The sequence below is a fragment of the Arabidopsis lyrata genome (assembly GCF_000004255.2).
Source record: "Arabidopsis lyrata subsp. lyrata unplaced genomic scaffold ARALYscaffold_7, whole genome shotgun sequence".
NCBI classification, from domain to species: Eukaryota; Viridiplantae; Streptophyta; class Magnoliopsida; order Brassicales; family Brassicaceae; genus Arabidopsis; species Arabidopsis lyrata.
In genome coordinates, this window is record NW_003302549.1 from 20061046 (window position 1) to 20085974 (window position 24929).

A 24929-nucleotide genomic window follows, 5' to 3' on the forward strand; every position below is an offset into this window, starting at 1 on the left:
ATATCCGAATTTTAACGGATATGCGGACATCAGATATCCAATAAACGGCATAGTGGATATAGATCAGAAAGTCATTATCCGTACAGAACCGATCACGAATAGCTTATAAATTTTGAATATCCACTATGCGTCCAGACTTAATATATATTTAAAGCTTATATGCAATAATAGAAAAGTATTGGCAACTTAAAGAAAAGAAGAATAACACTTTCTTTTGATATGTAAAACTTAAGACTCCATCTTTTTTCTGATAGAAGGCAAAAAAAAAACAATTTTGCCAAAACTACAATACACTGATTTTAAAAGACAAAAAATATAATAAAATCTAAGTTGATTGATAAGTTGCATCATTTTTCTGGTGATTATTTTGGAGCAATTATTTTCCAAAGTATTGAATATAAAATATCTAAAATGTTTAAATTAATTTACAATTTGTTAGCTTGATTGATTTATCTAATTTAAAAGCCTATATAATAGTTCATACACCGATTAGAAATAAGCCAGTTACAATAGAAAAAATCAACAGGTAAAACTAACCTTTAGTGTATGACATCGATGTTACCCATCATATACAGTACGAAGATATAAGATAGTAATCATCGGACTATTTCGGTTGACCTCGGCTATGTTTACCGTCAAACCAAATCTCGGAAACTCTCTCTTTTGCGACGGTAATGCAATATTCCTATTCAAGAGTCGTCACAAACAAAAATTTGTAGAATATGTTTTGCTCTCGATTAATACGCCATCTCGATATTCTTTCAAGCACTGTGACAACCCTTAATACACCGATGAAAGAACTTTTCAATACAAGCTTTGGCGGAGAAAACGAAGATTTTTTTTAGTTGTTGTCTATATCGTATACGATGTAGTTATATAAAGAACGATAAAAAAAAAAAAAACTAAAAAAGTATAAATTGTAGAAAAGGCCAAATCTTTTGATATTGAGGAAATAAATCATTTTGTTAAATTGGGATAAGATTTTAGAGTTTAAATTAAATTATTATTTTTTCTTAGGATTTGTTTACGATTTTAGGTTAGGGTTAAGTACTTACGGTTTAATTTATTTTTTGAAAATGTAAACTATTCTGTTAACTTGAGTATAAAATATGACATATTTTCTTAAGAGTCTCTTTATATAAATGAATTGTAGTTCTAATATCATAAACTTAAAAATCCAAATTGGAAAATAGCTAAATTTGGATTTTTAAGTTTATGATATTAGAACTTAAAAATCAGTGAATTGCTTTAATTTGGGCATTAAAAAAAACATATGTAATTCACTGATTTTAGATGATTTTTACTTTATTACCGGTCTGTATATTTTACACTTCCATTGCAGTTAACAAATTGTAATAGGAATTAGTCATTTTGTTGACCAACAAAAATGAACCGTTCTTTTTTTTTTTTGTCAACAAAAATGAACCGTTCTTTAGAGTGAGAATAATTTTTAAAATATATGTATTTATCAAAATTTAAATTTTGTTTTCACTTCTAAGTTCTAACTAATAAAGCTCACTAAGAAAAAAACACCAATAAATAAACTTGTTTATGCCAGCTAATAACAAATGCATTAGCCGTTTTATAAAAAGTGTAATTAAGTATATATTTTTTATAATCTTCCAACTTTGTCTTGTTTATGCCATCTAATTAAAACTGTAACTAAATGTCTGTTTGTTATAAGCGTTACATTTTGTCTTCTTTAAAAAAGATAAAATTGTAATTATATTTTCCAATTGTGATAAGCGTTAAATTTTGTCATTCACTTCTTTTCACTAACTTCCAAGCCAAGTAGTCAACATAGACACTTTACGTATAAACAGGAAAGAAATCCTAAATTCTGTAACAAAAAGGAAACAAATCCTAATTTTTGTAACAAAAAGGAAAAAAATCCTAAATTTACTTAATACACTATATACATAATCTCTTAAAATTTAATATTTACTTTTGTATGATGTTTGTGTCCAAAATGAAATATGAGTAGACCCAAATTTAAATTGGTTTTACATTAAAAAGTAAAAATCATCTAAAATCAGTGAATTGCTTTAATTTGGGCATTGAAAAAAACATATGTAAATCTATGTATAATCGTGGAAGTCTCCTTGGTCCATTGCTTGATCAAGGGTTAATTAATGCTTCTACACCCAGAGGTTTGGGGTTCGAGTCCCAGATACTGCGATTTATTAATATATTTACAGATTATTGGAGGTAAGTGTGCATGAGATTTCCAACGATTTACAATTATAGCCGTTTGCCAGGATTCTACGCAGAGAGGGAAATGTCCATCAAGAACATGAAGAAGGAGGTGAAGGAGGTAAGCATGAAGAAGGAGGTGAAAGAGCTGACGTCTGTCGTGGATCTAATAAGAGTCGGAAGGAATTGTCAGTTGTAAAATCGTCTATGTAACAGTTCTCATAATTTGCAATAAATAATAAATCTAGAGGAAAAAAAAAATCTATGTATAATCAATAAAAATCTCAGGTTTGATTCCCAAATCCACATTAATTTTTTAAAATCAAACCGATGTCATTTTGTAAGTTCACAGAAATTCTAACCGACCCACGAATTAACAATAAAGGCCTATCATGATAAAATTATTGTCTCATAGATTTAATTAAGAGCCCTTAAAATATAGGCCCAGTTCATTTACACCTACCTGTTTATTGCTTCTCCTATAAGTTACCTCATTCATCTTTCGAACTATGCATGACCAAAAGCTAACCGTAACCGTATTTCGGACCGTAACCTGACCGTTTCTCAACTGTAACCGGACCGTAGTCGTATAAAACGGTTGAAAACCGTAACCGTTAAACCGTAAAAATAGATTAGTTACGGTTAAAAAATATACTAACTGTAACCGTTAATTAACCGTAAACGTATCAAAACCGTACGGTTAACCGCACTATTAACCGAATAGTTAAAACCTTATATATATATATATATATATATATATATATAATTACATATAATAACCGCACTATTAATAGCATAGTTAAAACCTAAAAAATATAATTGTAACTTTAAATATCGAATGTTTAGATAAAGATATTCAAAAAAAATAAATGATATTGCATATGAAACAATCTACCTTAGAAAAATATGTCGAATGCTATATTGCTCGAAATGAAAAAAAATTGGTTTATAACATACTTTTCATCTTATTAGAAGTAGTATTAAAGGTTAGGTAACTCGTAAGATTTCGATTCCGATATTAACCGTAACGTAATCATTTAATAATTGTAACCGTATTTAACCGTAACCGTATTTAACTATAACAATATGTATAGTGGTTAAGGTTACGGTTAAAAAAAATTTTAACCGTAACCAGTGGTTAATCAATCATAACCGTAATAATCGTAACCATGGTCATGCCTATTTCTAGGAAAACCCCTAAAGCTAAGCCGCGCCGACATTATAAAACCCAACAAGCAAGGGCTTTAGGCATCCAAATTATATTAGTGTTTTAAGTACATCAAAATCTTGAAAGTTTCATATAGTGCAGCCGTTTTTGTCAGCCTTTTAGCAGCTCCGATCCATCTTTCTCTTCTCATCAGTTCAACATCGATCTTTTCTTTATATCGCATTATCTTCCTTTTATTTGTGATTCGTTGTAGTTTTAGGAGTTGCTCATCTATTCGTTATTGGGTTTCATTTTCGTTTGTTTGATGCAGCCGTGCGTTTTTCGACAAGAGGCTCTCTCAGGAAGTTAGCGGAGATGCTTTGGGCGAGGTGCAATTTCTTCTTAGAATAATTTTAACATATCACATGTTTAACATTTTCTTCATGTATATTATTGATTTGGTTTATTTTTTTCATTGACTGCTAGAGTCTTGGTAACAAAACCGCCCCTGGTACCAGCGGTAGCAAAGGTGGAAAGTGGAAGTGCATCTTCTTAGACTGTGATAATTCTGGAGCAAGAGTTGGAGAAGGAAGAGTTTTTTCAACTGATCCAGCTACTAAAGTCCATCACATTCCTTTAATGCTACCAACGTTTGGGTAGAGATTTCAAAGATTGATGGCGCAAGAGTGTGGAGACCAAATTCAGAAGTTGAATTCATTTCCGATGCAGTAGCCAGTAGCCACTACTGTGGCTTGGCCTAATGATAAACTGATTTACTCTGATATTGGTCTTTTTGTTCTTCCCTTTCAACTGCTTTTCTAGAAATTTTTACCCTCTTCTTAGTTTTTTTTTTCTTCTCTTAACTTCTTTGACTTTGGGACATTAGTTTGTGTTTGCAAGTGTGTTATGTGTGGTAATGAACATATTTTACAAGTAATATACAAGTTCGTTGTTTGTACTTCGTATTATTTTCTGAAAATTTATATGAGAAATATAAAATGTCTAGGAGAAAGCTAGAAAAATCAGTAGCAGAAGAAAAACGCTAGTGTCGGTTTTACTATAACAAAAGTAAACAGTCATAGTAAAGAGTGATGATGATGATGGACTGGGATGTATATATGTGAGATCTCTGGTAGTGATGATGATGATGGACTGGGATGTACTGGTAACTTGTTCAGAAGCCGCAAAGGCTTAAGCTGCGGTGAGATATCCGTTCCTTGGTATTACAATTGTAGAAAAAAACTTCTTGGCATCACGGTCCAAAATCCGCCTGTGTTTCTACCGTTCAATTTCTTATTGAGAAGATCATGGTTTTGTGGGAGGTTGCGAGGATACGCTCAACAAACTAAGACCAATGGATCCAAAAACTGAGATAAGTGGCGTGTCAAAAAGTAGTGGTGGGTTTGTGAAGAGTAACAAGAAGTTTCTTGTGTCAGATGATCTGAAAATCACTCCACTGAATCCAAATCTTACAATGAGGGAGCTAAAGAACTGAAGATTAGTTTCGATGAAGTCAACATCAAAGAGATTACTATCAGTAGAACAGAGGTATGCATAATTAATATTAAGTCCTTTTCTTGTCCCATAAGTTACTACACGATAGGGCTAACTCAATGTCTCTCTAAATACAAGCTATCAATTTATTGACACTACAAAAAAAGATTACATTGATAGCACTTAAGCATAGCACGATTTTCGATTTTGCTATGAAAAAGACTACGTCGGATTGGAATACTTTATTATAGCATTTTATAAATGCTATGCCGAAATTTTTTTTTTGGTTTCACGCCTATCTTTTAAGTGCCCGCTTAAGTGAAAAACAAGCGGTTCATTTTCCCTCTTAACACTTAGGGAAAAAATCCACTATCTCTTCTATTCTCCAAGTCTCCATCTCCAAACCCTAATTTCAATTCACCTTATTGGCTGCAGAGCTTTCTGGATTCACAAGCTCAGCTTCAGGAATTGCATTGGAGCGAGAAGATCGGATTCTCGTCGGATTGAATTCCACCACTGGAAGCGGAATCTTCGAATATCCGATGAGATTCGCGTCTTCTTCCTCAGATCGTTGAAGAAACAGTTTCTTGCGTCTAGGCTCGTCGGCTTCCTTCGATTCCGGCGATGGACGTTTCACGGGGCTGGTGGTTGAGGTGGTTGAAGAGGAGCCGAAAGATCCGAAGTTGAAGATGGTGCCAGATACTTCGTCGACGACTTCAATCTCTCTCTCTCGACCGCCGCTTTATCCCTCTCAGTCTCCCTCTCTCTTTTTCCCCCTTTCCTTCGATTTTGTCATAAACCCTAATTTTACTTCTTTATTTCGTCTTGTTTTTGCTACAGGTTATCCTAAGAGATTTAAATCGAGAAGGGAAAAAATCTCTGAGCTTCTTTTCTCTTGTAGAGTGAATCGATGCATCAGATGCGACCATCTCGAGCTTACGATTCCTGGGGACGACGAAGAGGGAGAGGCTAATTTGGGATGTGGAGTCGCCGGTGATGATGGTGTTACGAGGGTTGATGTTGATGAAGATTATGAAGAAGCTGGTGGTAGTAAAGAGAGCAAAGCTAATAGATTATAGATGAGGTTTTTGATCTAAAATCGCAATCAAAAATCTTTGTTGATTCCATTGATGTGAAGCTTGATTCTGATTGTTTCTTGTTCTTGTGTTTGCAGCCAATCTCGGTGTTGCTCGAATCCTTGAGAAAGCTTCAATTGATGTCTTTGAATTTGGATATTCTTAAGGTCGGTCTCTAGTGGATTAGTGTATGAAGTTTGTTGTTGTTGATCTTAAGGTTTTGAGATTCTTCTTTCAGAGTACTGAAATCGGAAAGGCTGTTAATGGTTTGAGGAAACATGGGTTTTGATAAGATTCGCCAACTCGCAAAGACTATTATCCTGTATGAGTTTTATCTTTCGTTAAAGAACACGAAATTTGGCAATTTCTTTACTCTTTTAAATGTGCCATTAAGGTTTTCATGTGTATATGCAGTGAATGGAAGGAGTTGGTAGCAGAAACTCAAAGCTTTTGATGCAGACGCAAGAAGTGAAAAGCTCCAGGACCTTAACAAGAAGTGAGTGTGGGAATCAAAGAGTTTTAGTCGTATTCTTGAGCAGGGAAGTAACGGTTTTAATCCTTCTTTGTTCATGGCAGAAACTCAAAGCTCTTGATGCAGACGCAAAGTTCCAGTTTGCTAAGAGGAAACTTCAAGCGAGCTACCAACAACATGAGAATGGTTTGTTCCTTTACCTCTTGTGATTTTTGACTGTGAACATTTGTGTTTGCAGGTAGATTCAGGCTGGGACATTGATGAATAACTATGCACATATATTTGATGCAAAACCTCTAATAGGTTTGCCTCAGCAGGACCTCTAAAAGGAATTCTCAGGTATACAGATGAAGATGTTGTATCTCTTCTTTTTCTTCAAAGTGATATGAATATCCTGAGTTTTGGCTTTGTGGTTGATTTCGATTTTGTTGTAATAGGTCAAGTATGTTTGATGCCAATGATGGGATTCATTGAGCAAGTCCTTTGGCCAATATTTTGTTACTGTGATGAAATGACAAATCACGAGCTGATGATGGCGGGGAACCACGATATCTCGTTTAGGCAGGAGCAATATATGGAAGCTCGACAGAATTATGAGCATTTTAATTTTATTTCCATTTTTTTTGTAAAACTTTGATCTAACTCTTTTGTTGGTTTGTAATGTTAACAATTATATAAACATATTTTGTTTAAGTTTATATAATTGTTAACATTAATATTTTCCGAAAAAATAGCGTAAAAAAAAACAAAATTGACCAAAATATATAATATAAAAGGATTATTATATTTAATATATACCTAACCAATAACAACAAATAAATGCTATTAAAGGTAGTAATGGCATTCGATTATTGCTATGAAACAATAAATAAAGACATTAAAAAAGTGCTATTGTAGATGAACATACTATAGCAGACAAAATTAATGCTATTGTAGGTGGGGTATCTACCATAGCTACCGCAATCATAGCAGTTGTTATTTCGCTATGTATTACCTATGATAGCATTTTTTCCGCGCTAAGAATGTAAGTTTTTCTTGTAGTGTGAAAGCTTACGTTGTGTCATCCTCTGCATTAACCAATGGTCTCTCGGAATTGCTGTCAAAGAAGCTAGAAGAATAAACTCAAAATTTCTATTGGCAAAAGAATTCTTAGCTTTTGTAAAACTTGTCTCTCTAGCCTTTCATCTATCTTATGTGTTTTTGTTATTTGGTTTCAGTTTGTTAGAAATTAACATGCACTACAAAAAATATCCACATTCTTAACACGACATATAGGCCTGGGCATATGGGTAACCCGTTCAGGTTCGGGTAAAACCCGTTCGGGTTCGGGTTGAATGGGTAATGAATTTATGGTCCATTCGTGTATTCCTATGGTTTCGGTTCCGGTCCGGTTCGGGTATTATCGGGTTCGGGTCGGTCTGGGTAATACCCGAAGTTTAAAATCACTTTACATACTCAAATGATCAAACAAAGAGAATAGAACATCAAACATGACATTTAAATACTAAATCCAATCCAAAATAACAAAGATGACTATTTCACTCTTAAGTGTTAAGAGTAGATTCTAATTATCTATATACATATATAAACATATGTGTATTGCATATATATATAAGTATATAACTATATAAGACTATATATTTAATTATCTATATACATATATAAACTCAAACGTCAAAAGTCACAAAACCTAAAACCTAGGACATACATATAAGTATATAACTATATAAGACTATATATCTAATTATCTATATACATATATAAACATGTGTATTCTTCGGGTTTGTGGGTACCCTAAATGGGTAACGGGTAATCCCCGACCCGATCCGATACCCACTGGTAATCCAATACTCTACCCAGTGAGGTAATTTTCTAATACCCTAACCCACCCCAACCCGATTTTTTCGGTCCGGGTATCGGTTCGGGTATCGGGTCCGGGTTTTTTGCCCAGGCCTAACGACAGAAGTGCTATAATACGTCATTCATAGCGTTTTCATAAACGTTGTTTCTGCCCCAGTTATTATAGACCCCTCACATACGATAGCATTTTCGGCAAGTTATGGTAAACCCTCACATACGATAGCATTTTCATATTATTGCGCTAGTCAAGTGCTATAATATACTTTATTGTAACCCACGTTTAGTGCTATTTTATATAATGTCGTAGATTTTTTTTTCGCTAAATAAATTTAATTTGATTTATAAAATAAATTTTATATTGGAACCCAATTTTGTAAAATTTACTTAATTGGACATATATATATATATATATATATATATATATATATAATTTTTATATTTTATAAATCATCAACAAGTAAGATTACATTAACCAAACAAGTCATAATACATAACATCATACTAAGTCTTATACTAATTACTAAAATGCTGCCTAGTCTTAAACAAACTAAAACTATAATCATAAGGAGAAAATAAAAAACTTCTTAAAGCCTTCAAAATCACCATCTTCTTAAACTAGCTTCTTTATACCCGTGGAATGTGTTATCTCGTAACTAAGCCTCACAACATTCTTATCACATGACGAAAACAAGTCTTTGAAACCATCCTCTCTCTTAACCTGTTTTACAATAAAACAAAGCAAACGAAACCAATACAATCAACAACGTTCATGGACTGAAAGTAAACACACCTCAAATCCTGGAAATTGCTTCAAAATTTTCTTGCCAAAGCTCAGGAGCAACTCTTCCAATGGTCTCTCTAGCAGAAGACCTGCCTCCACCCTTGAAAAGAATAACGCTTAAGGTAAGTCTACATAAAACCTTACCAAGAAAAAGTAGCATATAAATAAGTTAAACAAAAGACTGAGACGCGGATAGCATCTGAAAAACTATTATCTTTTCCCCTACTCTCAATTACCTATCACACCATAGAGATTGTATCAGATTAAAAACTTTATAATGTAGAAGGTTCTGTTGATAGCTTATGAACCATACCATTCTGAAGATGGTGTGAGATCTGCTACTATGAACATTCATGTTTGTCTCGCCATAGTGCCTATTAACTGTTAATTGAACAAGACCAAGTCAATACACATTAGACATACAAAAATGCACGAAAACAAATACTTCAATCTCTTCAATTTCTTCCCCTCTATCTATTTCGCCTCCTCATCAATTGTTTCTATTAGCCCTCTCGTCGATCGGCTACATGAAACAAAAGATTTTGAGTGAAGACACTTCATGAAAAACTGTTGAGTCACGTCATGATTAAGACAATACAACTGAAACACGAACCATAAGCTAGTAAAATAAAGAGGTTTCAAGTAAATGACATAAGAACAAGGGGACAAAAGAAACCATCTTAGAACTCTTTTTCACTAAGATGAAAAAAGAAATAGACACATGGGAATACATCTACCAAACATACACATATGTATACTACGTACTTGGTTAGCTTGGACATAATCATGATAGCCTTAGAATTAAGCTAATAGGGAGTTTAAAACTTGAAGAAACGTCTTACCACTTAAGCTCCTGCAACCACATGCAAGTTCCTTCTCCTAAACACCTTCCTTCTCATTTTGTATGTAGCAAAAAAACATAAATAAACAAAACAGAGACCTTTAGGAAACTTAAACTCAAACTTAGAAAGTAATATATAAATCACAGACTCTGCTCGTAGCTCCTGCAAAGTAAATATTATGGTTGGTCAAGAAAAGAAATATATTTTTGCACTCTGTACCTAAAAAAAAACTGCACACTAGCTAGTTAGAGCATAAACTTGTCAAAGGACATAGTTGCATTTAAATTAGCTTCTCGAGAGACTGAAAAATGACAAGTCCTTGTTGAATTCGGCAACAACGAAGCCAAAACTTGCTCTCTTATCGAACTCTTTCACATCCAAAAAAGTGTTAATCGAAATATCAAGTTTGCATCAAAATCAAGCAAGGCACAGGAAAAAGAAACTCAACATTTAAAATAGAAACACACAATAATTGAATGTTCGAAAACTTACTACAAATTAGAAAAAAAACAGATCAAGGTCATACCATCTTTTTCTTGGCAGCCACCTTCACTCCTTTCTTCGTAGGCCTTTAAAATATGTTTCAAGACCCTCAAATTTTCTATCTTTAGCATCGCTTTAGCTTTCTTCTCATAAACGAATAGTTTAATTCATAAAACAACTATAATCAGAAAAAGAATTCTCATTGAGGCATTATGTCGAACAACATAAGTTCATTAAAAAAAAATTGTATTCATGAGTGTAATGAAGTTAATATCAAATGACTTGTGATGAGAGCAGAGAAACAAATCTGCAGGTTTATCTTCGTTCATCCACAAGGTGAAACTAAGAGACGAACTATAAGAAGTTAACTCATCTTTTGTGAAGTTTTTTTTTTCTTCTAGAATCTCCAATGGATCAAATATTCGAGAATAGAATGATCAATGTTCTTCTTGCACATCATTTGGACAAGAAAAAGGTTGTCTGGATTCAATCTGGTAATGATTTTTAAGCCAACAATCTGATGGAAACTGAAGATCTGACCCCTAGTTCACCTTTCAAAATGAGAATCACGGAATATTAAGAGAAAAAGTCAGCGTAGGTTGTCTCAACAACCATTTTTAGAAATTAACATGCATGTACATCCTGAAATCACACAAATCGAAGAAAAAAATCTTGAAATCGAAAGTGTATTCCTCAACCGAAACCCTAAAATCACCAATTTGGTTTCATGTGTAAACTATCAACCGACCTAGAGAATCCCGTTTTAGAATTTTGGCTGAGAAATCATCGGTCTTATGTTTTTTTATGTCATACTTTTGAAAATTAATCAAAAGAAAGGAAATTTACATTACCTCAAGGAAGAGCCGACATAAGTACCAATTCGAACCACTGAGGAACGTATTGAATTGGTGACATGAGGTCTAATTTAATTGTACTTAAACGCTAGATAATAACCGAATGATTCCGGTTTAGACGGGTTCACTAAATAATTTTGAAGAAACCAGAAACGAATCAAAGTCACGTTTGATTTGATGTTAATTGAACGTGATGATTTAAACCAAACATGCATGAAACCTCTTCATGCATAGTTTTATTCCAAATCATAGTAATTATTGACTATATTTCTCAAATAGTGTAAGTCTTTTATTCGTGAACAGTGTAGGGTTTATGTTTTAATCCATTAGGGTTATTGCCTCATTGAGGTTCAGAAGCTTTTTGCTCTTTGTGACCAGAATCTTGAATGGTTCAAAGAATAATCAAAGTGCATCTTAAGGATCATCGATCTGGACAAGAAAAAAGTTGTCTGGGTTCAAGCTGCCATGACTTTGTTGACTTGCTCTGTATTGTTCTTACAATGCATTTGGGGACAATTGTGAGATTGCTTGAGAATCACAGAAGATTACGACAAGTTGTCTTCATATATAGGTTGTATACCCTTAATGAATATTGTTGATATAATTTTAGTTTTTCTTCAAAACTAAAACAATAACAAATAAAAAGAAACAGAAAATAAATAAAAAAATCAAATCCTTCTTTCGTAGTTTCACCGTTTCGCCGATCTCAATGACATTTACAAAACTGTTGTTGACATAAGCAGCGATAATTTATTAGAGAGAGCATCATCGACCATCAACTATACAATTTATAAAAAGGTAATTTATATTACCTCGACATCGAAGGTACCGTTTCGAACCACTGAGGTACATGTTGAATTGGTAACATGAGCTCTAATTTAATTATACTTAAACGCTAAACAATAACTGTACGATTCCGGTTTAGACCGGTTCACTAAATAATTGAAGAAACTAGAACCGGATCTAGCGTTTATGGGGGAAACACAAAGTCTCGTTTGATTTCTTCCTAGTCCCAACGATAGTAATTATTGGTTACACACCTCGAGACTTGTAACTCTAATTATCCATCAAAAGGGAAGCTCAAAAGATTCAATTTTTGTGAGGCTTATTTTTTTAATTCTGCGCTCATTTTCTCTCATCTTTTGTGAAGTTTTTTTTTTCTTCTAGAATCTCCAATGGATCAAATATTCGAGAATAGAATGATCAATGTTCTTCTTGCACATCATTTGGACAAGAAAAAGGTTGTCTGGATTCAATCTGGTAATGATTTTGTTGATTTGCTTTATAGTTTTCTTACCATGCCTTTGGGAACCATTGTGAGGTTGCTTGAGAATCACGGAATATTAAGAGAAAAAGTCAGCGTAGGTTGTCTCAACAACCATTTTTAGAAATTAACATGCATGTACATCCTGAAATCACACAAATCGAAGAAAAAAATCTTGAAATCGAAAGTGTATTCCTCAACCGAAACCCTAAAATCACCAATTTGGTTTCATGTGTAAACTATCAACCGACCTAGAGAATCCCGTTTTAGAATTTTGGCTGAGAAATCATCGGTCTTATGTTTTTTTATGTCATACTTTTGAAAATTAATCAAAAGAAAGGAAATTTACATTACCTCAAGGAAGAGCCGACATAAGTACCAATTCGAACCACTGAGGAACGTATTGAATTGGTGACATGAGGTCTAATTTAATTGTACTTAAACGCTAGATAATAACCGAATGATTCCGGTTTAGACGGGTTCACTAAATAATTTTGAAGAAACCAGAAACGAATCAAAGTCACGTTTGATTTGATGTTAATTGAACGTGATGATTTAAACCAAACATGCATGAAACCTCTTCATGCATAGTTTTATTCCAAATCATAGTAATTATTGACTATATTTCTCAAATAGTGTAAGTCTTTTATTCGTGAACAGTGTAGGGTTTATGTTTTAATCCATTAGGGTTATTGCCTCATTGAGGTTCAGAAGCTTTTTGCTCTTTGTGACCAGAATCTTGAATGGTTCAAAGAATAATCAAAGTGCATCTTAAGGATCATCGATCTGGACAAGAAAAAAGTTGTCTGGGTTCAAGCTGCCATGACTTTGTTGACTTGCTCTGTATTGTTCTTACAATGCATTTGGGGACAATTGTGAGATTGCTTGAGAATCACAGAAGATTACGACAAGTTGTCTTCATATATAGGTTGTATACCCTTAATGAATATTGTTGATATAATTTTAGTTTTTCTTCAAAACTAAAACAATAACAAATAAAAAGAAACAGAAAATAAATAAAAAAATCAAATCCTTCTTTCGTAGTTTCACCGTTTCGCCGATCTCAATGACATTTACAAAACTGTTGTTGACATAAGCAGCGATAATTTATTAGAGAGAGCATCATCGACCATCAACTATACAATTTATAAAAAGGTAATTTATATTACCTCGACATCGAAGGTACCGTTTCGAACCACTGAGGTACATGTTGAATTGGTAACATGAGCTCTAATTTAATTATACTTAAACGCTAAACAATAACTGTACGATTCCGGTTTAGACCGGTTCACTAAATAATTGAAGAAACTAGAACCGGATCTAGCGTTTATGGGGGAAACACAAAGTCTCGTTTGATTTCTTCCTAGTCCCAACGATAGTAATTATTGGTTACACACCTCGAGACTTGTAACTCTAATTATCCATCAAAAGGGAAGCTCAAAAGATTCAATTTTTGTGAGGCTTATTTTTTTAATTCTGCGCTCATTTTCTCTCATCTTTTGTGAAGTTTTTTTTTTCTTCTAGAATCTCCAATGGATCAAATATTCGAGAATAGAATGATCAATGTTCTTCTTGCACATCATTTGGACAAGAAAAAGGTTGTCTGGATTCAATCTGGTAATGATTTTGTTGATTTGCTTTATAGTTTTCTTACCATGCCTTTGGGAACCATTGTGAGGTTGCTTGAGAATCACGGAATATTAAGAGAAAAAGTCAGCGTAGGTTGTCTCAACAACCTTTACAAAAATTAACATGCATGTACATCCTGAAATCACACAAATCGAAGAAAAAAATCTTGAAATCGAAAGTGTATTCCTCAACCGAAACCCTAAAATCACCAATTTGGTTTCATGTGTAAACTATCAACCGACTTTATGTGTCCATTGTCTTTGCAAAGCAAATCATGCAGAGAATTTTTTAGTACTTTTGATACTTCAAGATGTAGCTGTGGAAACTTGATGAACAAAGAGATTTCGTTGTAACCCGAAGGAGAAGAATTTGCAAGCAGATTGGGAGGTTGTAATGATTATGATGGAGTCTTTGTCCATGGTGATGGAAATTTTGCATTTGTAATGAGTGATGATTTGATAATCGAGAATTTTTCTTGGGATCTTTTCCTGAAACCTGTCAAGGATTTAGGCTGCGTTAACGTTTTAGATGAGTTGGTAGAGGGTGAAGCAGAAATTGGCTTCCGGTTTGCTAAATAATTGAAGAAACCCGAACGACTCAAAGTCACACGTTTGGTTAATTGGTTTGATGTTTAAATCATCACGATTATACATGAAACCTCTTCGTAGTACATATTCCAAGTCATAGTAATTATTGACTATACTTCTCTAATGGTTCAAAGAATATCAAAGTACTTCTTTAGGATCATCCGGACAAGAAAGTTGTTTGTGTTCAATCTGGCAATGACTTTGTTGACTTGCTCTGTAATTATTAGAACTCAACTCATTTGTAAGTTTGACACCATCAAACAATTTTCCTAGATCCGCCACTGGATATTCTTTTAGGTTTCTGCGCATGGATCAGATGGTGGAATCTAAAAAGTGGGATGTAGGTTTGACGAAAGAGGATGAGAGGGTGATGATATAGTACTCATTCTTCGAAAGATCTATTGGAAGTATTTGCCAATCTTTGTTATATATTGATTTGTTAGTCAAACATGAAAGTTCAAGTTAAATTGTTTTTGTTGACCCTAATATTAAAATTCTAGATCAAAATGCACAGTAAAAGTCTATGCAGTTGGATCGGTTATTGTATTGGCCAAGTCTTTTCATATGCAAATGCATTGGCACCCAGTCAAATATATATATAGTCATATATATGTTGTTTGGCTTTAGTATTCATGCCATCATTTGCATCGATTGTTGTAGTGCATGATACATATATACGTGATCAAGGCATGGGGAAAAAGCATGTGAATAATCAGATGGATCTAAGAATACACACAATTTCTAGGACTGGAGCTTGACCTGAAGAATGGAAAGGAAGAGCAAAAGGTGGCAAATTTAAATTATCGGTTTAAGAATCAATAAGGTCAGCCTTTATCTTCACTCTCTCTTTACTAATGTCTTGCAGTTGTCCTTAATGGCTGGAATAAGAAAATTAGGACAATAAAATAGGAAAGTGAGATAAAAATAGATTTCAATAGATAGTTTCATTGTACTGTGTTAGATTTCAATTTGCTTAGCCTAGGCATCTGTATGGCTTCTCCTCTTGCACCAGTTCTTTAGCTGGGGTTCATAAATAATAAATTTATGATCAATGTGCATGGTAGAATGACACTATGACATATGTAGTGCGTTACTGTGCATATTATATAGCTTACGGAGCATAGCTTCGGCCACTACAGCATGAGAAAACAAAAAGGTCAAAATCTTGGAATGGCGAAAAAAGTTTTATTAGTATTTTCGTCGGAAAAGACCAGCAAAATTAAGTAGAGGCAGTAGTCATGTTTTACTGCTTATATAGTTGCACTTGCAGTGAAGTTGGTCAAAGGTGAGACCCTGCAAAGTGAAAATAACGTGGACCAAATCTTATGTGATTTGCTATCGAGCACTTTATCATCTTTTAACACTATAAAAAATATCTACATTATTAGTATGAGAAAGAGGTATAATATGTCATTAGTAGCGTTTTCATAAACGATGTTTCTGCTCCAGTTATTATTGACTGCCACATACGATAGCGTTTTTAGATATGCTATGAAATGTCGATCTATTATAGTGAAAATCGAAAGCTATTAAATACTCCATCCGTTTTAGTTTAGTTGTCGTTTTAGGATTTAAATTTTGTTTCATAATAGTTGTCGTTTTAGGTTTTCAATGCAAATATTTGGTGAAAATTCCAGTTTTATCCCTACAGTTTTAATGTTTTGGGTAATGAAATTTTTTATAAAATATATTAATAAAGAGTAAAACATAAAATTTAATGCTTTCTTAATTTGTGTGAAAAAACCTTAAACGACAACTAAAACGAAACGGAGGGAGTACTTTATTGTAACACACGTTTAATGATGTATTATATAGTATTGTAGCATTTGTTTTTTTGTTTTATAAATTTAATTTGATTTATATATAATTTGTATATTTGATCCCTGTTTTGTAGGGGTGTCAAAATGGGTTAATACCCATGGGTTACCCGAACCCGCCCATGATTTTAGTGGGTTTGGGTAAAAAAATTTTACCCATATATATAAATGGGTTTTAGTGGGTTACCCTATTAGGGTTATGGGTTTAATATGTAAAACCCATTAGGGTCATGGGTTACCCATGGGTTTCATAACCAAAACTAAAAAGTAAAATTTATATATATCTATATTGATATATTATGTAAAATTTATATAAATATATGTAAAATATCTTCTTTTCTTTACAACTATATATGTAAAATATCTAAAATAACTATTAAAGTTTACATTTTACCTAAAAATAAAAGTAAAAAGTAAAATATATGTATAATATTATTTTAATTTATTTATTATTAAAAGTAAAAAGTAAAATATATGTAAAATATATGTAAAATAAAAGTAAAAAGTAAAATAACTAGATTTTTTTAATTTATTATTTAAAAACTTTTGTTGGTTTACAATTTTATGTTATTTTTTTGGATTTTTATTATTTATATATTTTATTATACATATATATGGGTACCCATATAACCCATTAAGCCAATGGATTTCTACAATAATGGGTTTGGGTATGTAAATTCAACCCATATAAATATATGGGTCGGGTCAAACCCGTCCATTAAACACTCGAACCCATATGGGTTTGGGTCGGGTCGGGTCGGGTCGGGTTACCCATTTTGACACCCCTACTGTTTTGCAGTATATATTTAATTGGATTTATATATAATTTTGTTTTATTGCATAAATTATCAAAAACATTCATTACACAAAACATACATAACCTGTGGGGATGAGTGACGAGGTTGGTCAAAGTTGCATCGACGTTGCTCCTATCGAAGATGGCAAAACGATTTTTCTCGTTTGCCATCGAGAAACGATTAAGAGAGACAAAGATAATGACACAAATCGATTTGGGCTACAATCGAAGATTAAGGCTTTTGACTTTTGAAGGTTTCTGAAAAAAATTTCAATTGATTCGCAAAATTAGGGTAATGGAAGGTAAAGTAACAGAGGAAGTTGGGAGAAATTGAGAAATAGAGAAAGAGAGAGAAAGGGAAGACAAGAAGAAGAATGAGAGGAACGAGAGATAGATGAGGAAGCTGTGAAAGTGAAATGAAGAGCTGGAGCTGCAAGTGATGAGGAAGGAGAAGAGACTTCACGACCGTGGTGATTAATCGAGAAGATTTGTGGGAGGAAAAGAAGAATGATAAAAAAATTTCAATTTGAGATAAGTATGTTGACCAAAAAACAAAAAATTTGGTCATAAGTTTTTTTTTTAGCGCTTAGTGTGAAATTTTCGTTAGTATTGGCGGTATAGAGAGAATTTAGCTTCCTTCTTTGCTAGAGCTTAACGTATCCGAAATGCTATAGAGTTACCAAATTTCAAATACCATCTTTAATAACAGTTACGGAAACTGCACTATCGTAATGTACTATCAATGATCAAATTTCTTGTAGCATATTATTAAACTCTTGAGAGTTATAATTGATGAAGATATCTGGTTTTGAATGTTGATTTTTATAACTTTTTAAGAATTGCATTCTACTTTACCACACTACCCATTACAATTATCTCAAAAGAGAAAAAACCATCCAAAACATGAACCCAAAAAAAAAGGCAAGAGCTAATTAAACGGAAAAGAAATACAACCTAAATAAAATTTAAGAAACGATGATAGAGAAGAATGCGGAACCTTTGGCTGAAGAGAAACGAGCCGGTTTCGAATCATCTGAGGCATGGATATATAGCGGCTGGGTTGGATGAGGTATATATATATATATTGGTAAAAATGCGAGCATTTCTATCCTTCCAAATTGATTGAATACTAACTTGGATAAAAAGCTTAGCCAATATAATATAATAGAGATAGAGATGCGGTTTGCATCCGAGTGAGCTATTGTGTTGTTGCTGCTAATAGAATATGAATTAAATTCGTATATATATAAATAGAACCAAGTTAATAATACCAATACAAAAATTTAAGTTAAAATGTTTGATACAACATCACATTTTACTCATGTATATTGAAGAAACTAAGAAGTTAAAATTTTTTTAAAAAAATCAAAACATAAAATAAATTAAAAGAAAGTGAACTAACTCAAAAAAAAAAAAAAAGGAAATTGTTAAAAATGCCCCTTTTGGTGTGCGGCACACCGTGTGCCCCTTTTAAAAAATGCTCCTTTTAGATGTCCATTTTCAAAAATGCTCCTTTTTAAATCTGAAATTTTTATAAAGTTTTATTAGGTTTATAAGTTACTTATGGATTGTAACTACTACTTGAAGACTCGGTCCAAGTATTTATAAGGTTTTTTAAGGTGTTTTAAAGGTTTTACAAGTTACTTTAAAGGATTTTTAAGGTTTTTCAAAGGTTTAACAAGATATTTTAAAGGTTTTTAAAGGTATTTATAATGCATTTATAAGGTATTTATAAAGTATTTATAAGATTTTAGATACATAGAAATGTAGTTTGTGTATGTTTTAATAATGTTACATACATATTTGGGTAAATCTTATATTTTTAAGATCATTTTTATAAGGTTTTAAAGAAGGGGCATTTTTGAAAAGTGGCATTGAAAAAGGGGCATTTTTGCAAAAGCCCCCCAAAAAAAAGACAATTGTCAAATACTCCCTCCGTCCCACAAAGATAAATTTTTTAGAAAAAAAATTTATCCCATAAATATACAAGTTTTGTGTTTCCAATTTCAAATTTAAAACAGTTTGCCTATTTTACATTTATTAAACAACAATAAATAATATACTCTTTAAAATGTGTTAAAAAATTAAAAGGTTAAAATTGTCATTATACATTATTTCTTAAAGAATTTGAAATTTCTAAAAAATCTATCTTTGTGGGACGGATGGAGTATATTTCCGGGCATAGCCCGGATTCTCCACCTAGTTTTATAAAAAAAAAAAAAACCTACATCTCTCTTGTCGGCACCAATAATACGTTTCATTGCCAGTAAAAAAGGACATCATGCATTTATATATTAATATTTGATAAATTAATAATTACTACATATTTATAAATATATCATACCACACGGATAGAAAAGTCGGAGACTAATTTTTCGTTTATTGGTAAGTGCAATGCCCACCGAAAATACGACATTTTTTATGGCAAATTTTAAACGGTTGTGTACCGGTTACGGAAAATTTGCGGAAAAGATGAATGGATTGTGACACAGGGTGTGCCAGATGTGGTGCATCAGAGGAAACAATCAATCATACACTATTCCAGTGCCACCCGGCACGGCAGATTTGGGCGCTTTCACAGATTCCAACAGCTTTGGGAAATTTTCCCACGGAATCTATTTTTGCAAATTTGGATCACTTATTTTGGAGAATACCTTCAGACTATGATTCTTCAGCTTTTCCATAGATTATATGGTATATTTGGAAAGCAAGGAATGAAAAAATCTTTGAAAATATAGATAAAAATCCGTTAGAGGTATTACGGTTAGCAGAAAAAGAGGCACAATTATGGCAAGCGGCTCAATTAGAGCTCCAAGAAGAAAATCATGGTTCTGTTGTTTCGACAACTCGGTCTCGAGTGCGGGAGGTTTCTCTTGATTCGAATTATTCAGGGTACCGTTGCTTCGTAGATGGATCGTGGAAAGGAAGTGATAAGTTCTCTGGTACAAGGTGGTTCTGTACATCGTCAAATGGAGAGCCGCCAACCATGGGAGCTGCCAACCTCCGTAGAAGTCTGTCTTCCCTACATACAGAAGTCGAGGCCCTTCTCTGGGCGATGAAGTGTATGATTGGTACAGATAATCAAGAGGTGGCGTTTTATACAGACTGTTCTGATCTGGTGAAGATGGTGTATTCTCCAACTGAATGGCCGGCGTTTTCAGTATATTTAGAGGAATTTCACAATGACAAGGAAGAGTTTTCAAGCTTCTCTTTATCTTTAATTTCTCGTAGTGCTAATGTTAAAGCGGATAATCTGGCACGAAAAGTTCGTACAGAGCCGTCTCACATCACTTATATAAACAACATTTCTCAGGAATGACTCTTTGAGCTTATAATTAATTACGGATGACAAAAAAAATATATATATGTCCGGTTTCGAGTTGGTTTAGTGTTATAATTAGCACAATTCGATAAGATAATGAAATAACATTTTCGAAATAAATCTTATATAAATATATGATCACATTAAAATCATAAATTAATAATTATACAAACTTATCAAATATATACTCCCTCCGTTTCGTTTTAGTTGTCGTTTAAGGTTTTTTCACACAAATTAAGAAAAGCATTAAATTTTCTGTTTTACCATTTATTAATATATTTTATAAAAAATTTCATTGGTCAAAACATTAAAACAATAGGGATAATACTGAAATTTTTACCAAATATTTGCATTGAAAACCTAAAACGACAACTATTATGAAACAAAATTTAAATCCTAAAACGACAACTAAAACGAAACGGAGGGAGTATGTAATAAGACAGTGTAGTGAAAAATTACTCTAGAATTTAGATAAACTCACTGATGAGTTAATGTAATTACGGATGAGTTAATGAGCGCTCATTAACTCAGCGTTAACAGGTTAAGACGTGAATCTCGCCAAATTAATTCGGGAAACCTAACACACTTGTGATGGCTAAATTAATCCTATGAACAATAAATGATTCATGATATCATTTATGTGCATTATAAATGAGCGGAACATGCAAACAATATTCAACTCTAGAGAATTGCCAATCAATCTAAATAGATCCAAGTCACCGTTTAAACACAATAATGGAATTACTCAGACATATCTAAAGCAACTATGAGTGATAATGATGAATGAACACATTATATAGAAAGAGATTAGATTACTTCTTTTATGTCACTAACGATAAAATATTCTCTTAGAATTTAGAAAGACGAAATGGCAAATGCGTGAAGTCAAAGCAAGAAGGCGTAGAGCCCATCTGAAGGGTATGAGAATTCAGGAGTATGTTGTGCAGGGTCGTGGCTTTCCTTATATATGGAACTGAGGTTTGTTTAAGGAAAGATAGAGATGAATCGACACCAAATTGGGAATATCTCAAAAGCTTTTATGAGATCGATCATGCACTATATCGATTGGTCGATCTTCATTTTGGTTCGATCGGACATCATAGGGTTTTGCCGATTCTTCAAGCAGATCGATCATGTACCATAATGTTGGTTGATCATTTCCTTGGTCCGACCAATCTCTCCTTCTGATGCTTGCTTTACTTGATCGTATGATAGACATGTCTTCAGTAGAATGGCCATATCTTGTGTTCGAATTGTCAATATTCTTCAAATAATTTGAAAATGAAAGCTAACATCCTTATCTATCTTGTGTCCAAAAATAAAGAAGATTCATAGGTGGGAAGTTCTTCATTTGATCCCAAACTTCTAACGTACACATGTTATCATATATTCAGAATTCTTGTTTGTTTCGTTTTGTATCATTTTCTTCTCCAAATAACCTAAGAAGGGTTTTGAGACCATATATTATATATAGCAGCTATTTGCTTGAATTTTTTTAGGATTGCATTAAACTCTAGTTGGAAACACATCAAAGTGATACTAAAAATGGATAAAAGTGTTATTAGTAGTATGAATAATGTAATTCAAAGATAACAAGCATTTTAATTGAAAATAGTAACTTCGGAGTGTAGTTAAGAAAAAAGTACAAAAATGTTTATTATTCTTTAAATAAGAAATTTATAACTCTATAATTTATTTAAACAACAGACAAAATTTTATTAATTTGTTACTTACTTTTTCATTTGTTTACATGATAGAAAGTTGGATATTTAACATAAAAAAATGAATAATCTTATATTTTGTTAAAAATAACTAATATTAAAATCACTTGGAAAATATTTGCTCCATGAAAAAGTTTTTGTAGTCACTTATCTGTCGGAGATAAAATATTTTTTATTTAAAAAATAAAATTGTAACACCTCGATTTCATAAATATGGTAGTGCATGCGGAGAGGTTTTAAAAAAATTGATTTGGCCACCTATATCACCAAAGTGCACTTATCTTTTCATTCAACTATCCTGAGAGAAATCCACAGTTAAGCATGCTTGGACTGAAGTAGTTTCAGGATGGGTGACCTTCCAGGAAATGATTGTCGGAACTGTGTGAGTGAGGTCAAAACACAGGGAAAGATCATATACGGTGATTTGTAGGATCGGTAAACAAGTCTTTAAATCCTCCCGGACGAAGCAGACCGGCCGTCGGACAAGGATGGACCCATGGGCCCGAAAGAGGACGTGCGGCTATTGGTAGAGACGATCGGGGTGTTACAAAAATAAAATGTATCAAATAAAAGAAACAATATATCATGATATGAGCTTTAAATCTCACATGCATAATATGAACAAAATATTATATATTACGATGTAATCAATTCAAAAATGAATATGTATTAAACATTATTTTTACAAAGGCACTCTAAATCTTTTTTATTAAACAAATTTTAGAAGTCATAATTAGATTAATAGATGTAATCTTTTGCTGACATAGTAGTTTCTGTAAGCAAATAAACTAAACAAATATTTAAACTCATCCAACTCAAGGAAACCAAGTTCAATTAAAAATCTATTTATAGTTAGTCGTTAGCAAACTAGTTATATATTAAAACCGAATTGAAAAAAAAAAAAAAAAAAGATAAACAAATTATTAAAGGACATTTAGGCCCTATTACATCAGCAAAATTTACTTACCAAATGTGAAAGTAGAGCAGAGACATACTTATTTTAATAACTGAAACGGAATTTAAAGACATGAAAAGGGATAAAAAAAGCTACAAGATAACTTGTGCTATAAATAACCTTAAGAAGATTAAATCACATTTCCAGATTTGCGGCCATAGTTGATGGCCATGATGTAATCAGCGCCTGAAGATCCCACCTTCACATTCCTTACATCAACATCTTTCTTTGTAGAGATCCAATACTGCCACAAGTCAGGCAACATAATGGATGAATCGAGAGGTTCATTTTCTAGGTATAACTCTACCTGCAATCCATAAAACACCAAATATGTCAAATAAATCGTTCTGTCAAAATAAACACAAAGATTAAGAAAGAAGATAAAGAAAAGGTTACCTCATTTTCGCTTTTAAGATCGAGTTTCTTTACAAGGTATTTCTTGATAAATGAAAGTTGCATATTACTGTTCCTATGATGAGTATGAACAAGTAAAAAAATCATAAACTTTTTATCATTATTGAAAGTACCATAATATTTAATTATAAATAGATGAAAAATCGAACGTACTTAACCCTTATGGAAGAAGAAGATATTTGTTGTAGTGGTGCAATTGTATTGCTGAAAGAAAAACAATATTATGCTATAATCTAAGATATAAATTATATCCAAGACAATGGAAACAAAAGAACAAAGAAAAAATGGAGGAATAATAAAGTCGTACTCTTGATTAGAAGCCACCAATCTAAACCATATTGGAGTGTTTCTTTTTTTAGTAGCTACAGAAGAAATTCTATCTTGTAGTGTATCTTGTACCACTCCTTTTTCCTTGCCTATCCAATTAGAATCAAAATAAGTTAGATTTTGTGGTGAATTTTTCACCATTGGATCATTAATTGCCTTCTTCTCAATCATTTGTATTATCATTCTTCAATTCCATTAAAAGATAACTAGTTAAATTACCTGGTTTTTCACCACTAGTTTCACCACGAGAGGTTTCCTCTTTTGTCTCTTCATTGGGAAGAGGAGAAGATTTTTGATCTTCAAAACCGTTAGAAAGCTTGACTTGCTCAACAATCTTTGGGTTATCATTCTCTAACTTAGCTTCTTCTGATTTCACCATAGTAGACATTCCTATACGCCCACACGGATATAGACTCTATTAGTTCCACAATTGATGAATCATATTATTAACGAATTGAAATCCAACCAAATAACATACTTATATATGATATTTCTCTATGCAAAAATTTAGTTGTTGAGAAATTTTTTAATATAAATATTATATGATTATTAGATATTTAATATTTAAATGATAAGATAATATTTTCATTTTAATCTTAATTTAATAAATTTATTTAAAAAAATTGATGGACACATTTTAAAATATTTAATATAATATATTTTACCATAAATTTTGAGTTATAACAACAAAAACAATATTTGAATATGACAGTTTTTCTATTCACACGTTTAGATATCGAGAATTGTGTTTTCATCTAAGAATATATAATATTATTAGGTATTTAATATTTAAATGGTAAGATAATATTTCAATATTATATAGAAGTCTTTAACAAAAAGATGCGCGCTTCAAAAAAAAAAGTTTTGTTATCATAATCTTTGAGTTATTCGTTTT

At 32.5% G+C, this 24929-nt stretch overlaps 2 protein-coding genes and 3 long non-coding RNA genes across 5 annotated transcripts; 3 read left to right on the forward strand and 2 right to left on the reverse strand.

Annotated features, from left to right (window-relative positions):
* Nucleotides 1-3338: 3338 nt before the first annotated feature.
* On the forward strand, nt 3339-4277 carry LOC110226071. The gene is made up of 2 exons (XR_002330201.1): nt 3339-3729; nt 3827-4277. It is a non-coding gene; the product is annotated as an uncharacterized LOC110226071 (long non-coding RNA).
* Nucleotides 4278-4997: 720 nt separating this feature from the next.
* On the forward strand, nt 4998-6794 carry LOC9306589. Its single transcript, XR_002330200.1, has 5 exons — nt 4998-5918; nt 6009-6077; nt 6149-6232; nt 6325-6406; nt 6487-6794. It is a non-coding gene; the product is annotated as an uncharacterized LOC9306589 (long non-coding RNA).
* Nucleotides 6795-8865: 2071 nt separating this feature from the next.
* Nucleotides 8866-10502, reverse strand: LOC110226785. The gene is made up of 2 exons (XR_002330703.1): nt 9337-10502; nt 8866-9123 (listed from the first exon to the last, which is right to left on the reverse strand). It is a non-coding gene; the product is annotated as an uncharacterized LOC110226785 (long non-coding RNA).
* A 2584-nt stretch (nt 10503-13086) lies between these two features.
* LOC9304583 lies at nt 13087-15249 on the forward strand. The gene is given in 1 exon segment (XM_021019562.1): nt 13087-15249. A coding segment is annotated over 1 exon segment (675 nt). The 5' UTR covers nt 13087-13998; the 3' UTR covers nt 14674-15249.
* Nucleotides 15250-23423: 8174 nt separating this feature from the next.
* On the reverse strand, nt 23424-24422 carry LOC9304584 (probable E3 ubiquitin protein ligase DRIPH). Its single transcript, XM_002870472.1, has 5 exons — nt 24254-24422; nt 24015-24123; nt 23861-23911; nt 23690-23762; nt 23424-23600 (listed from the first exon to the last, which is right to left on the reverse strand). Exons 1-5 carry the CDS (start codon nt 24420-24422, stop codon nt 23424-23426), a joined length of 579 nt encoding a protein of 192 aa, XP_002870518.1.
* Nucleotides 24423-24929: the final 507 nt, after the last annotated feature.

Coding starts and splice junctions, on each gene's coding strand:
- LOC9304584 (XM_002870472.1), bottom strand. CDS start 24,422: ATGTCTACTATGGTGAAATCAGAAGAAGCTAAGTTAGAGAATGATAAC. Junction 24,124..24,253: donor AACTAGTGGTGAAAAACCAG/GTAATTTAACTA, acceptor CTAATTGGATAG/GCAAGGAAAAAGGAGTGGTA. Junction 23,763..23,860: donor TCTTCTTCCATAAGGGTTAA/GTACGTTCGATT, acceptor TACTCATCATAG/GAACAGTAATATGCAACTTT.